General features: G+C 45.3%; 1 protein-coding gene across 1 annotated transcript in view; it reads right to left on the bottom strand.

Moving 5' to 3' along the window:
• Positions 1-9,562: 9,562 nt before the first annotated feature.
• LOC119406033 (dolichyl pyrophosphate Man9GlcNAc2 alpha-1,3-glucosyltransferase) overlaps positions 9,563-14,188 on the bottom strand; it is a 47,378-nt gene continuing 42,752 nt past the window's right edge. Inside the window, exon 15 of the mRNA XM_037672880.2 lies at positions 9,563-12,481. Within this exon, the coding sequence (XP_037528808.1) occupies positions 12,284-12,481 (198 nt within the window). The 3' untranslated portion in view covers positions 9,563-12,283. The remainder of the gene's footprint in view (positions 12,482-14,188) is intronic.

Raw genomic sequence — 14,188 nt, forward strand, 5'->3', positions numbered from 1 at the left:
TGCCGACATGATTTGATCGGGGAGGGCTGCCATGCGCTCCTCTAATTGCTCGGTTTTACGCTCCAGGGACTCGAGGCGACCGGTGGCGCCAGTAGCGGAAACTGATCCAACTACCGTGTCCGCGTCCCGCCGCGAGACGCTAGTGAGGTCGGATGTTACGGAGGATCCGTCATCCCCGTCCTCTACCTCGGCTCCCTGCTCTGGCTCGGATGACCCGACCTGCTTGGCTTCTAATTCCTGAATTTTGCGCGCAAGAAATCGGTTCTGGCGCCTGAGCTCCTCTATCTGCTGCTGTAGGGCGGTTTCGGTAGGGGATGGAGAAGGGGAGGGTCCGGAGACTGCCCCACCCCAACAGCTCACCTGTGCCTGGACGGGTGTCAAGGGTGGAAAGTCCTTGACCATGGGACAGGAGGCTTCGATGGTGTCCCAGGCTTTGCATTGGTGGAGGGCCCAGTGTGGGCCTTCTTGGGCTCTGGCTTATTCGACTTGGCGGCTGGCGCTTTCTTGGGGCTGGTCTTGGGCATCGGAGGCTGTTTGTGCCCCCCCGCTGTCTTCGGCTTGGATCCGCGTGGGGATCCCGACTTTATTGGCTACCGGAACCGTCCGGCACAACCGGGAGCTCCAGTCTTGTGGCCACCGCCGCAGAGCAGGCAGCTCGGGACGCATTGATGTTCTGTTGGGCCGTCAGGAGTAGCAGCAGGTACCTGGACCCCGCAGCTTATGCAGCGGCCAGGCTGCGGTCGCGGACAGGTATCTGCTCGGTGGCCCACTGTGCCACAGAGGGGGCATGCAGGCACTGTCTTCTTATATAGGTGAACAGGGAGCCGCTCGCAGTTGTATAACACCGTCCGTGGCACCTTGGTCCCCGCGAAGGTGATCACTGCAACCGTGGTGTCGCCCAGCTTGCGCACAGTCACTACATTTGGTTCAGCACTGAGTTTGCTTTTCACAGTTTCGGACGTTTCGTCTTGGGAGACATGAACGACGCCCCGACAGAACTCGCCGGAGAGCTTGGGGTGTCCCCGAAATGGTAGCTGGCGGCCCCCGACCGGCAGCGTAATGTCCCGTAGTAGTTTCTCGGCGGCGTCCACTGATTTGAGCGTGCAGACAAGCACGTTTTGGTCCCAGATGGGCCATACCGCAAGGCCCACACTTGCGTCGGCTCCGAGAATGCTGCGGACTGCAGCGCCGGCTTGTCCAGGACCAAAAGTGGCCTTGATGTCGAGCGTCTCACGGGGTTTCAGCACCACTATGATATCGTCTTTTTCGATGCGCGGCGTGTTCTTCGGCCGCCACTGGAGTTGCTTGATGCGTTGCGAGGCGACGCTCGGCGCGCTCTTGCCCTGTGCATGCTGAGAGCGAGACGCTGTGTGTTGTCTGGCTGCAAGAGCCCCTGCGTCTCTCGAGGCCACCGCTGAGTTCTTCTTTCCGCGCCAGACGCGGAGCATATCCTGGAGGTATTCTTCTTCAGTTGGCATAGGTGCCTCGGTTTGAGCGGTATCCATGCTTACGATCCGTAGAGACTCCGGATCGTAACCGGTGACTTGATTTGGAGCCGCCATAGCCGGGGAATCCCCGGGCAGGGCCAGCGCGGCCCTTACCGCCGTTAGGCTTAGCTCTGCGGTGGCGTGGCGAAAGCTTCAAGTGACCGAAAAAGGGTCAGAAGACGACCCACCTGGACAGATATGGTGTCCACGGTTGCCGCTGACGTTCTTGGAGACGATGGTAGAAGGCTTGTAGGGACACGAGTTGAAAAAACGCAAATAATTGCGATCGTTGCCGGAGCTGACGTAGTATGTCGAGTTCGCTTCGCCCCACTCATCATCATTCACCACGTGGATATGCTGTGATTTTTTAGGAACACTTTTTGAATTGATTTGAAGAACATGCGTCATTAGCAATATTTTTCTGTACGGCCTGTAATCAAGACTATGCATTCTGTCCCGAAATGAATGCAAATGAGTTCAGTGTCAGTGAACATGTTCGAATGAAAATGTTGTTTTGACTGTCTTAGATTTTTATTGTGTGTGACAGCAAATAAATGGCATTACAAACAAATGTCATCCTTTAGAATTAACATTAGGTTTGCCACGTGACAGGGTTATTGCCTTAACAGTATGAATTTTTAAAGATTAGATGCCTAGCTTTAGTTTAAATATGAGTACCTCCGTTATTCCACGCTTGAACGTAAAGCTTGGAAGAATGGGTTAACGACCAATTCCACAGACCAATGCCATAGGCGCAGTACTTGTGCCGCTATGGCACAACAGTTGGTACACCGACATTGACAAGTATGTGAAAAATATTTTAAGAAAGATTGGATGGCTCGCCTAAAATCTAGAGTAGATGTAAGCATGAAATGGCTACTGACAAAGCATGCTTTGTCAGTAGCCATTTCATGCTTACATTGTAAATTATACTAGCCTCAATCTTAAAATGAGCACAGTGCATGTTCACAAGGGCACACCTACCACACCACGGCCATACTGTGCACTAGTTGATATGGACGCTATTGTTTTCTGTCGCTGTATGGGATAAATTTTGGGCTTTGCCTAGCGTGTGCGGCCACGATGTGATGCATGCATGTGTCGCTTGGGAAGCAACTGCGAACTTTGCTCATAAGGGTGCGGTCACATGGCGAGCGCTGATGCGCGCACTATCTTGACCGACATCACGAGACTGCTCGTAAACTTGCTGCGTTCTCAACGCTTACTTCGCGTTTAGAGGACTAGCCGACAGCACGAAAACCGCTTTGGTCCCTGGAGCTGCTGCATTCCCTTAAACCAGCATTTTGTTGTTACGTGAGATGGGATCCAAAAAGTTAGCTGATGTGCTAGCCTTATATTACTATGTATAACATTGCAATTTTATTGCCATCGCATTCTTAGCTTCACTGAAGATTATAGCGCACGAAAAAACACGGACAAAGGAAGCTTCCCTAGACGTGACACACACAGGCGCTAACTTGCAACATATATAGTGTCGGAAAACGTGGCACCTAGGCAAAGGTGTATTGCCTTGTTTCTCCAAAAAATGTTCAATATATTACCAGTTGAGAATCCGTTCTTTGTAAAACTCTAACGTTGTTTTGGACTATCTCAGATCGTCATCGCATAAGCATCTTAATGCTTTTTCTATAGACATTGCTGATCTATTCTATTCCCAGGCCACACTCGATCTAGTCTGCTCTCTTGTGTTCAGGCTTGTATTGACCGATTCGGAAATGTCGCCTTCGTGAACGCTACCGGGATGAAAAGTGGGGAATTTTTAGAGCTCCTGAGTTTTTATCTACGGTCGACTTTTATTCTATGGGAAGGGAAGCCATAGAAGCCATACAGAAGCATGGAATCTGCATCAGCTCCTGTATTGCACCCATTCTCAGCGATTTATTATTAGCGGAACTTGACAAAAACATGTGTGATCGGCTCCCAGATTTTGAGATTAAGAGGATGTTTAGATATGCCGATGATTTTTTAATTTTTCTTGACTGCAGCACTGGCTGTTTTGATTCTTTAGCCACTAACGCTCTTTCGTTCGTACGCGAGGACTTACCCTCTAGCCGTAACACATGAGCTGCCGACTGATGGTATATTATTCGCTTTCTGGACATCGGGCTTTTATTCCATGACGAATACATTCACTGGAAGTACGACCCTCGCGCCAACAAGCCACTGCTTCCGTATCATTCGGCACACTCCAAGTTGGTGAAGAGGGGAATAGCTAAAACGTGTTTGCTCAGCGCCCTGCGCAAGTCATGTCCTGAGCGCATGAGCGAAAATTTCAATGAACAAATGGGCCGCCTTCGGTCCGCGGGTTACCCTACTCATGTGCTTGTCAGCGTTTCTGAGGGCATCCTCAAGTGCAACTCGTCAAAAAACACTCCTGCCAGCCAGGGTCTAGCTGACACGAGGAAAGTCGCGGTCATTCCATATATCCACGGGTTATCACACAAACTCAGTGATGGAAGTGCTGCTCCAATTGCTCCAAACTGCTCCAAAGGAGAAATGCTGCTCCATGCTGCTCCAGACTGTAATTTTTGTTAGTAACTGCTCCGGACCTGCTCCGAAATGGCACTGGTAAACTGAAAACAATGAACTTTAAGCACATGATCATCCAGCGACCCTAAACATAACGAGAAACAAGCTGTCTACTATCATTCTATATTTTGCGGACATTTTTCTTGGCAATGAAGAGAAGGCTGCAGAGCCAAAGTATGCATGTGCTACCGCTGAAGAAAAAAGGCCCACAATTGCCTCTCTGTTTTCTGCGTGAGAATTAAGCAGAACAACATTGCTCGACTTTCTATGGGACACTGTTTGAAAAGAGGCACAGCACGCACCAAGGAAATATAAGATTTATATTTGTTTTACTGTATGCAGTGTCACTTCACGTTTTTGCACGTGTGAAAACGTCGCAACTTTTACGTCCACCTCGCAGTCAAAATGGTGTCTTCAGTCTTCAGATGAGCGCTCGTCACCCTCCAACTTTTCCGATGACTCGCCGAAGGAACTTGTGATGAATTTCACTGGCGAATGGCTGTCTAAGCAGACGAAGCAAATAGTATGCAATGTTCTTATTCGACCATGGCCGCTAAAATAATCCAACAGCCGTCACAAGAGATACGGAAGGTTCACAAACTGAAACTAAATTCGAAACGCACGCCAAACCGGACTTCTTCGCGGAGCAGTATTGTGCAGAAGCTCTGCCCCCGTAGCATTTTCTTCATTGCCAAGAAAAGTTGTCCGCGAGTGTAGTATGTACTACAGTGTACTAGTATGGAGTTTCTATACTAGCTCCATACTAGCATATCGACAATGCCACAAGTAGTGCCATTGTTGATATGTCTCCGATTTACCTGTATGTTGCTGTACATGACAGGCAGACTATTTTGGTAAAATGTGTGTGAGATTAGTTTGGTATCTTACTGATTACAAACTGCTGGTGGGAGGACTGTGATGTGTGACTGATCACATTTATCACTTTGTCATTTCCGACCTCATTTTTGCCACAAGAAATGGCAAGGCTGTTTTTTCAACCTATGCGAACTTGTTTCCTTGTCATTTTTTTTCTTTTTTTTTTTAATTTCAAATGCTAGCTATGTTGGGCTATTTTGGTGAAATATGAAAATAGCAGATTTCTTTGCTCTGTTACTGATTATAAACTGCTCTATGTTATTCTAGTTTCTTTTATAATTTGGGGCTCAGCTTCATCGGTTTTATATCATTTTTTTCACAAGTACCCGATATTTTAAATATATAGCTCATCGTACTTAGTGTTCAGTGACCACCCATCTGCTTAATTATTTGTTTGTTGCAATTTGCAGTGATAATTGTATGTGCAATATCTTTAATAAGTAATAATACTTATGAGATGCTTAAATTAAATAATGCTTTCAACTCCAGGACTCGTTTGGAATATTTTGACATCTGCTCCGAAAATATCAATAGCTGCTCCAAACAAGCATTTTTTCTGCTCCAGTGTGTGCTCCAAAAAGCAAAATGTCGCTTCCATCACTGCAAACTAAAAAAGACAAGACAACGTGCGAACGTAAAAGTAGTTTCGGCTCCCACAAAATTGCAGCGTTTGTGCAGAATAACCAGACCTGCCTCATTGGAGACGCAGGGGTGCAAAAAGAAGCATAAAATTAGGTTTGTAGAATGTGCTGATGCAATAGTGTACAAGCTTCCATTAATATGTGGCAAGAGTTATGTGGGTCAAAGTGGACGGTGCGTTAACGAGAGTTTGAAGGAGCACCACTACAACGTGAAGAAAAAAGGGGTGGGTTCCTCGATGCCCACTGCAGGCACTGCAGTAAGTCAGGTGCCAGTGCAAGTAACGATGGTCATACCACGTGCATGCCCATTTTTCAAGCATGTTCAATTGTCAATATCAGCCGAGGTCAGCTAACCCGCGAAATTATCGAGGCTGAGTTGATTGATAGGCTGGAAGATAAATGTATTTCCAAACCGTCAATTGCCCTCTCCTGTAAGGAGTTAGCCTATCTAAGTAAAGATAGTTGAAATTGCAAAGTGCGTGCAATGATGATGGTTACCAAAAGCGATGTTGCCTATATATGGGGTTCCCTGTTTTCGAAATAAACATTGTTGCAAGTTAGCGCCTGTGTGTGTCACGTCTTCCTTTGTCAGTGTTTTTTCGTGCGTTATAATCTTCAGTATGACATACCAACACGCCCAAAACGCCACGTTACTTCACCCTTGCGGCGAAACTGTGATTTTTTTATATGATGTGCACACTGATATAGGCAGACGACATAACCAGCCATGCCCTACACATAAATCAGCTAACCATTATGAGCAGTTAGAACAAGTTATGGATGCGAAATGTTGGGATATTGGTCACTTCTTGCATTAATTAAACATATGATGTGTGCATCGATATAGACGACGTGACCAGCCATGCCCTACACATAAATCAGCTAACCCATGCTGGCTGTTATGAGCAGTTAGAACACAGGTTATGGATGCCAAACGTTGGGATATTGGTTACTGCTTGCATTATTTAAACATGATGTGCACACTGATAGACGGCGCGACCAGCCATGCCCTACACATAAATCAGTTAACCCATGCTTGGTTCTTAGAACACAGGTTATGGATGCCGAATGTTGGGATGTGGGTTACCACGTGCGTTAATTAAACATACAGTATTACATGATGTGTGCACTGATATAGACTACATGACCAACTATGCCCTACATGAGTTGCTCATCTCGTAAGCAGTCTCTGTACTGCTTTAAAGTTATCGGCACTGTAATCGGTTCAAAGTGCAAACTCTTATCCTTGCCCACATCTTGATTGTAAAATAGCCACCTGTATTTCCCTCTACTTGCTAGTTTTCATAATCATCACAAGCTGATATACAGTTATCTTTTTAAATTTTAATTTCTGTACAGCTTTACAGTATAGCTAGGATGAAATTTACAGTGCGTATCAGTGCAAGAACTTTTTATAGTCTTTATACCGTTTTACACCTCAACAAGGATTTTCACTTTTTTAGAGCAAAAGGTTTACTGCTCCGTGTCTCCCAAGGTCATGTCACAATGACCTTCAGCTGCCAGAGCGCAAGTGTGGCAGGCGTAATGTCATGCCACTTGATCTTCTGTCGAGAGGCATCATAGCTGTGGTACCACGTGACCAGGCGATGGTTTAAGCTGCCCCTAAACCGACCAGAGGTCCAAATTTAGTTGCGGCGTTGCAGTTGTTCATGAGTCTACAGTGAATGCTAGTGGAGTTGCACACGTATGATAATCGAAACGCGGCCCTTGCTCATTTCGCTCTATGCTGCGTTCGTCGGCTCGTCTCTCCACCTCTCAGAGTGCTCCTTGCCATGTAAGGAGAAAGAGCAGGAAGTGCGTGCACCTTCAACTCGCGATAGCTAGGTTTACAGGAGTTAAGCCTCTTCCTATTTTTTGCCACATCCTCTTTCTAAAACGTATTAATGAAAATAAATTCACCGTATAAGCATATTGAATACGAAGGTTCAGTACACTTCTAGAAACGTGCGTAAATGTTTTAAAAGAAGCAATTGAGTCCATTTGTTACGACAGTCGCCTAGACAGCCTTTAAAATTCCCTACAGTCTTGCGCCTGCTTAGGCTAAAGATGATCACATCTATATGTCATAAATCATCAAGTTTTTCTCTGCTGTTTTGCCCAGTACAAGTTCACTCTTTCGTTTTTATTTTTTGGCATATCTCGTTTTCTCACTCAGCTTTGAAAAAAAGCTGTGAATTCTCGCAGGAGTGTGCTTAACTGGGCTGGTTGGTACATGAATACGGCGAGAGCAAACAGCGCTAAACACGGGACGGAGCGCTTGTGTCTGTCGTTCTTCTTCTCCGTCCCGTGTTTAGCGCTGTTTGCTCTCGCAGTGTGAATTCTCGATTTTCAGGCTAGCACTTAACTGAACTTAATTCAAAGTTTAGTATCTTCCACTGGTATTCATCTTCTCTCTTATTCGTTTTTATGTATTCCAACAGAAGATCTTTGTACATGTTGAAGAAAGACATGCTGGTTTTACTGCCAGTGCCTGCTTGCACGTATAGATCGTCTTTTATGCAATAGCACTTACATGGACCCTACGGGTGCATTTCTGCCATCGTTGTCCAGATCACCGTGAGGCTCTGTATAAAATGCCAAATCGATAACGTCACCTCATGCATCGTGTGTTCCATGTGCGAGTGAACGCCTGCATGGACAACTGGCAGTCGCGGCTCAAGTGGAGACGAAATGTGCTGACTTTCTTTGCACGAAAGGGCCGTTAGGGTTCCCGTGGTGGCTGCATGGCTCGATCAGGCAGAAACTTGGTACTTCGAATGGCAGAGCGCGGTCACGTGCGCCCTATTTCGACAGGGATCAGCAGACGACCCATACCTACGGACACGCTGTGTTCGCACCGCTCTGTTCACTTTGCTTGCTGCAGCGGCCGCAGTTCCTTACACTAGTGTTCTGTTGAATTAAGCCAGTTTGGATGCCTGAGTTAGCTGCTAGCCTTACTTCGTATAACACTCCAATATGTTGCGATTGCAGTCATTGCTTTGCCCTTGGGGGGCAAAACTGTCATTTTCTGGCACCGTTTCTTGACGAGCAGCATTTCTACCTATTCCCCCCTGTAACAATACAACACTGCTGCTTCCTTCTTCTGTTCTAGTTAACGGCTTCAACTGACAACAGGAACGACTGAGCTATGTGCATGTAACATTAGATTCTGTGACATTCCTTCAATCACTTCAAACCCCGGTCTTGGTACATGGTGGACTTCATAGAGCCGTCTTTGCGCATCACAGGGTTTCTTACACATTCACCTAGATGACTAGGAAGGTGGAAGCCATACAGTGTGGCTGTCTGGTCATCATCAACAAACCATCTTCAATGATGATAATTAATCATCATCAATGGTGATGATAAGTCATCACCATAACCTTCGATGGTGATTTTTGGTACCATTCGTGTTGACAACTATGCTGACGGTCACTTTTTCTCATATAATGAGGCATATAAAGCTTTCGACTCAATAATTAAGCTCTTGCCACCCGTTAAACCAGTGACAACTTCTTTTCACAATTGTGTTGGGGCTTGAGGCATCTCATACTCCTACACAAAGGAGTATGCATAGCCTTCTGACTGCACAGTAGTGCTATCTTCTATGTATTGCGTAGTTCTCCTGTTATGTAATTCTGCTATTCGAGAGCTATAAGCTTCAAAGGCAGACATTTTCATCGCCTGTATGAGCAGAGGGCATAGGTTATCAATTGACTGAATCGAACTCCCCAAAATGACATGGGTGCTACAAGAAATGCTATGGTGGAGTTCCATCAACGAAATGTTGTTACTAAGTTAGCCGAATGTATGTGTCAGTAATCAATTGCCTACAGGCTTTCTTAACCTGCATGCAAAGCTGTGTTTGTGAACGTTACTACATCCTGCCCTCATCAGAATGCAAATGGCAGAAGCTGGGTGTACAACTTGTGATTTCACACTTGGGAAGCAGCACAATGCAGACAAGCGAAATATTTTGGGCAACAGTCGCAAACTACTACACACACACTCAAAAAGTGGAAAAGATTTAATGGCGGGCATGCAAACAAAAGGGCTTTATGAAAAGCACACATCTGTGCAATATGCAGAAAAAGAACGGTATTAGGCTTCAGTAATCCTTCACGCATGGTACACACGATAAAGTATGGTAGAAAAAACGAGAAATATGTTTTGTAGAAGGTCTACGTCATGTATTATTAACATCACGTCAACACTTCTATTAATAACCATATGTAGCATAGCATCCCTTTTTTTTGGGGTGACTGCAAACTGTGCTGAAGTACTATGATCAATTACTGAAATATGAACAGGAAAACGCAATGTTTTTGCCCATCTGCATAAAAAAATTAATGAGAATTTTCGCATTAACATGTACACCTCATATGTTCACAAGCTATGAACGTAAAGCACGGTTAAAAAGCATTACAGTATTGAATAAAGCAGTGAAGTCGCACAGACACTTATACAAACCAATATGTGACAATCAGAATAAAAGTTTTAACTGCCAAAAGTTCCCTTCCACTGGACGTGTAGAAAAGCAAGCTGTTTATATCATTCGAGATCGATAAAATATTAACCAAAATGTGCAATCACACTTGGCACAAGAACATCACAAATTTGCATATGAACAGCTACAAAAAAAACTAAAGGGAATTTTAAGGGCTCGTTTTTCTTTGCTAGACACAACATCAATTAAAACTAATCTTGGCTTTCTTGTCTCTTGGTTATAATTAATGTTGTGTCTACAAAAAAAGTAAGAACTTGTAAGTCATGCCCTTAAAACATAATCACAAACTTTTTCTAAACAAGGCCTGAAAAATTTTTTTAAATGCTATCCTATTCACGGTGCACTACACATGTACTATCGCGCTCAGTATGAGCTACATCACGCGAGCGCGTGGCCGAGCGCTCTGCAAGGTTGTACAGTGGCGCCGATCAAGGCATATTTTTGAGTTATCGGGAGAGAGTTTGGCTGTTCCTGCGAGCGCGCATCGCCTCCACTTGCTTTCACCCTCGTCCTCGTTTTGCCCTGCGGTGATATCAGCTTCGAAAATGATAACTTCGAGGGTGAAGGCGAGCAAGTGAAGGGGATGTGCGCTCGCACGAGCAGCCAAACTCTCTCCCAATAACTTGAAAATAAACCATGATTGGCGCCGCTGTACAACCTTGCAGAGCGCTCGGCCACGCGCTCGCATGATGTAGCTCATACTGAGCGCGATAGTACAAGGCAGTTTGCCTTGCCCTAAGTGTGTGCATACACACACATGGCGCCAACATGCAACATCCTAAACATAACCATGCTCAGGAGCAAGACGGCCTTGCCTGACTAAAAAGCGTGCAGCACAGCTCAATGCCTGTGAAGTCCTGTCTTACGTTCTGCACTATCTAAAAGCTCACAAAACACATTGAGGTGTCTGACTAGCAACACCGGTCGAGGCACTGCATCGAAAACTTCCAAGGAACTCTGTATGACTCGTACCCTACCAATAACAATGCCCTCTCAGAATGCCCATTAAGGTCATCAAGATGAAATACAGTAGAATCTTGCAAAACGGAAATCTCTAGAATAGAACCACAGTCTAAGTGCACTATGATAATACAAAAATGCTTTCATTAACTGGAACGGAAGTTTCCGTAACCCTCTGCAAATGGAATCACATAAGTAAGCTAGGAACGATTTCTAACATTTGTTTTAGACGGAGGGACAATTTGGAATAGTACGTTCTCGCAATGCCGAAACTCGCAATCAAGAAACCAACAATGAACAGTGACAAGGACTCTATGCACAACTGCTGCACATTATCTGGACACCGATAGGAACAGTAAAAACTATGTTTTCTAATGTGTTCGCAGGCGCCTCCTTGAAAAAAAACCTAGTCCACGTAATATAGTGGTGAACTGTGCCCCACACCACGGGACAAACTAGTCGATACATTTACTTCTTTTAGCTTATGTCCATTGATGTTGAGACGGTGTATGATAGACAGTGCTGTACTTCACATCTTTCTCAGTCAGCGAAATGCTTGCTAATCAGAACCGTATTCCGGCCCCCTGAGGTTTAACAAGATTCTACTGTACTTTAGTGTTGCAAAAAGTAAGTTATTTGGTAGGGTGTGGTCTATTAAGGTATTTTGGCAATGGCAGTGGTAGAGGAACATGTGCAATGATTTAACACACCATCTGATGATTTTTGGAGGTAGCGGTTGCTCACCTCCCCAAACGCCAACATGTAAAGACGTTCAATTAGCTCAAAACATCGTGGCACTTCACATATGCTGCTTGTAGCTACGTAAACACAGAAGACAGCTGCAGACTGGCCTACATAATTGCTACCAGTAAAATAATGCTTCTACTGAAAGCACCTAGCCAATTTATGGAGAGAATAGGAACCAGCACAAAAACAGGTGTGTGATCTACGTCACACTAAAACGATGAGACAATTGGGAGCAACTGTTTTAAGCAATGGCAGCACTCCCTTCAAAATTTGGCATTATGACGCACATTGTGCAAAGTAAGCATCGAGTCCTCAACTTCACATCTTTTTACAGCTCAAGCATATCACACACACGGCCACTGGCTCTACAGAATACACCACATTTTCGTTGTTTTGCAATGATGACAATGATTAAGGAGTTTAACACTGCAACTTTTTCGGTCGAGAAACGTGCAGCAAACTGTCAATGTCCCATTCCCGTCGCAGCGTGAGCTCGATGTAGGAAATGTTGCACCTCACTTCTTCTTGAGCTTGGTGAATCGCGATGCTGGCAACTGGAACTGCAGGTAGTGTGTGTAGATAAGGAACAGAACGAAATGGCCGCAGCTGTAGGCCGCGTTCAGAAGCTGATGAAGGTGTGGGTAGTGTGCCGGTGGTGGCATTGTAAGGTGAAGGGCGTTGAGTGCAATGCATCCCGTGAGTGACAGCACAAACTGGAAAGCAAGAAAAGGAAAGAAAAATGTAGTGAGGAAGCCTACGGTGCACCTTTGAGAGCCACATTTCTGTACGTTCGCCGGTGCTGGGTTTTTTGTGTATGAAGTCAAAATCTGTGAGTTATGAAAGCTTTGCTTAAAGGGGCCCTGCAACACTTAAAGGGGCCCTGCAACAGCATGGCCTCAAAATGCTGCCGATCAGTAGTCGAGGCTCCTGAGAACATGCGAGCCAAACATTATAGCGTGGCATGCCACCTGGAATTTACAATTAATTCGCTAAGTCAGCTAGAAATCGTTCCCTCTTCTTTCTGCAAATGATGCCATATACCCAAATGACCGCGTCATATACCCACTTTCATGTCCATTGGCCGATTTGAGCATCGTGAGCTGCATAGTTACAGCGGCCGCTGCAAGAGGCCGCCACGTGCCTGCAATCAGCTGAAAGTAATCCGCGCGTTTGAAGAAAAAATAACAAAAAAAGTAAAAAGTGCTCAAGATCAAGGCGCATGCGTGACATAACTTCTTTCCCCCATGCCATCCCTCTCTGCTTAGCTTCCAGTGCATTCGTCGGGACGAGAGAAGAGAGAAAGCAAATTACATCCTGCGACAATTTTATTTATTTATTTAAAAGTACCTTACAGGCCCCTGGAGGCATTGCGCAAGGGGGGTAATGCAAGAAAATGCTACAACGTGAACAGTGTACAAAAGGAATGGGTATAAATACATAGAGGAATGAGAAAAAAAAAAAAAAGAATGTTAGTGTAACATATGCGGGAACATAGTTTACATTAGATTATATACAATAAAGATTACGTTAGATTATATACAATAAAGAGAGGCAAGGAAAAAAATACACTTTCAATCACGACAGCACATTTACACAATAAAATTTGGCACATTAAAATACGAGCAGTATAAGTAAAGAAAGAATGCGACATAACTAGGCTATTACAAAAAACATTTAACGTAAAATTGCACACAAATAACAATAAGGCTATGAAAAGAACAATGTAATAGGTATGGTATCAAGCATTATTTTAAAGGGGTACTGACACAAAAATTTGCAGCCGAGATAGCCTGCTGGATCGACTCCCGTGTAGGTGCGTGTACCACTGCAAAATATCGACAGCGAATAAAGCTTGGAAGGTATTTTATATGAATTTTGAAGTTCGCGAGTGCGATCCAGCATTATAGGCCGCACCTAGTGCATTGACACCCTCGGAGGTGACCCGAGGTGACCCCCCTACTTCCCCTACGTAACCGTTGCAGCCGGTACAACAAGTTGTGATGACGTCGTAGCCGCCATTTCTGTTTTGACGCGCTTCCCGACGAATCGCTCCTCGCCAGCGGGTCAAACCTGAAGTGATTCGCCACGTCGAAAATTTCTTCCATCCCCGCCGCAAGAAAATCGTCGCCATCAGACGACGATGAGCTCGGCGACGACAGACTGCGCGGAAATGCGTCACTGTTCTGTGTGCTCACGTGACGGAGCGTTTCACTCGCTAGGTGGTGATAGTTGCACCCGGCGGCTTGTCGTTTTTGGAGCTCTGTCAAACCGAAACCGAAACTGTGCCGGTAATGAGGAGCTTGTAATTAATTATCTGTCGCGCGCTGCAGCAAACGATGTGCCGTGTTATGACTAACAGGCCCCCAGCAACACATTGCAGCAAAAAAACGCGGGGCGGAAATTTTTGTGTCAGGACTCCT

This window comes from Rhipicephalus sanguineus, chromosome 9 (assembly GCF_013339695.2).
Source record: "Rhipicephalus sanguineus isolate Rsan-2018 chromosome 9, BIME_Rsan_1.4, whole genome shotgun sequence".
Classification (NCBI taxonomy): domain Eukaryota; kingdom Metazoa; phylum Arthropoda; class Arachnida; order Ixodida; family Ixodidae; genus Rhipicephalus; species Rhipicephalus sanguineus.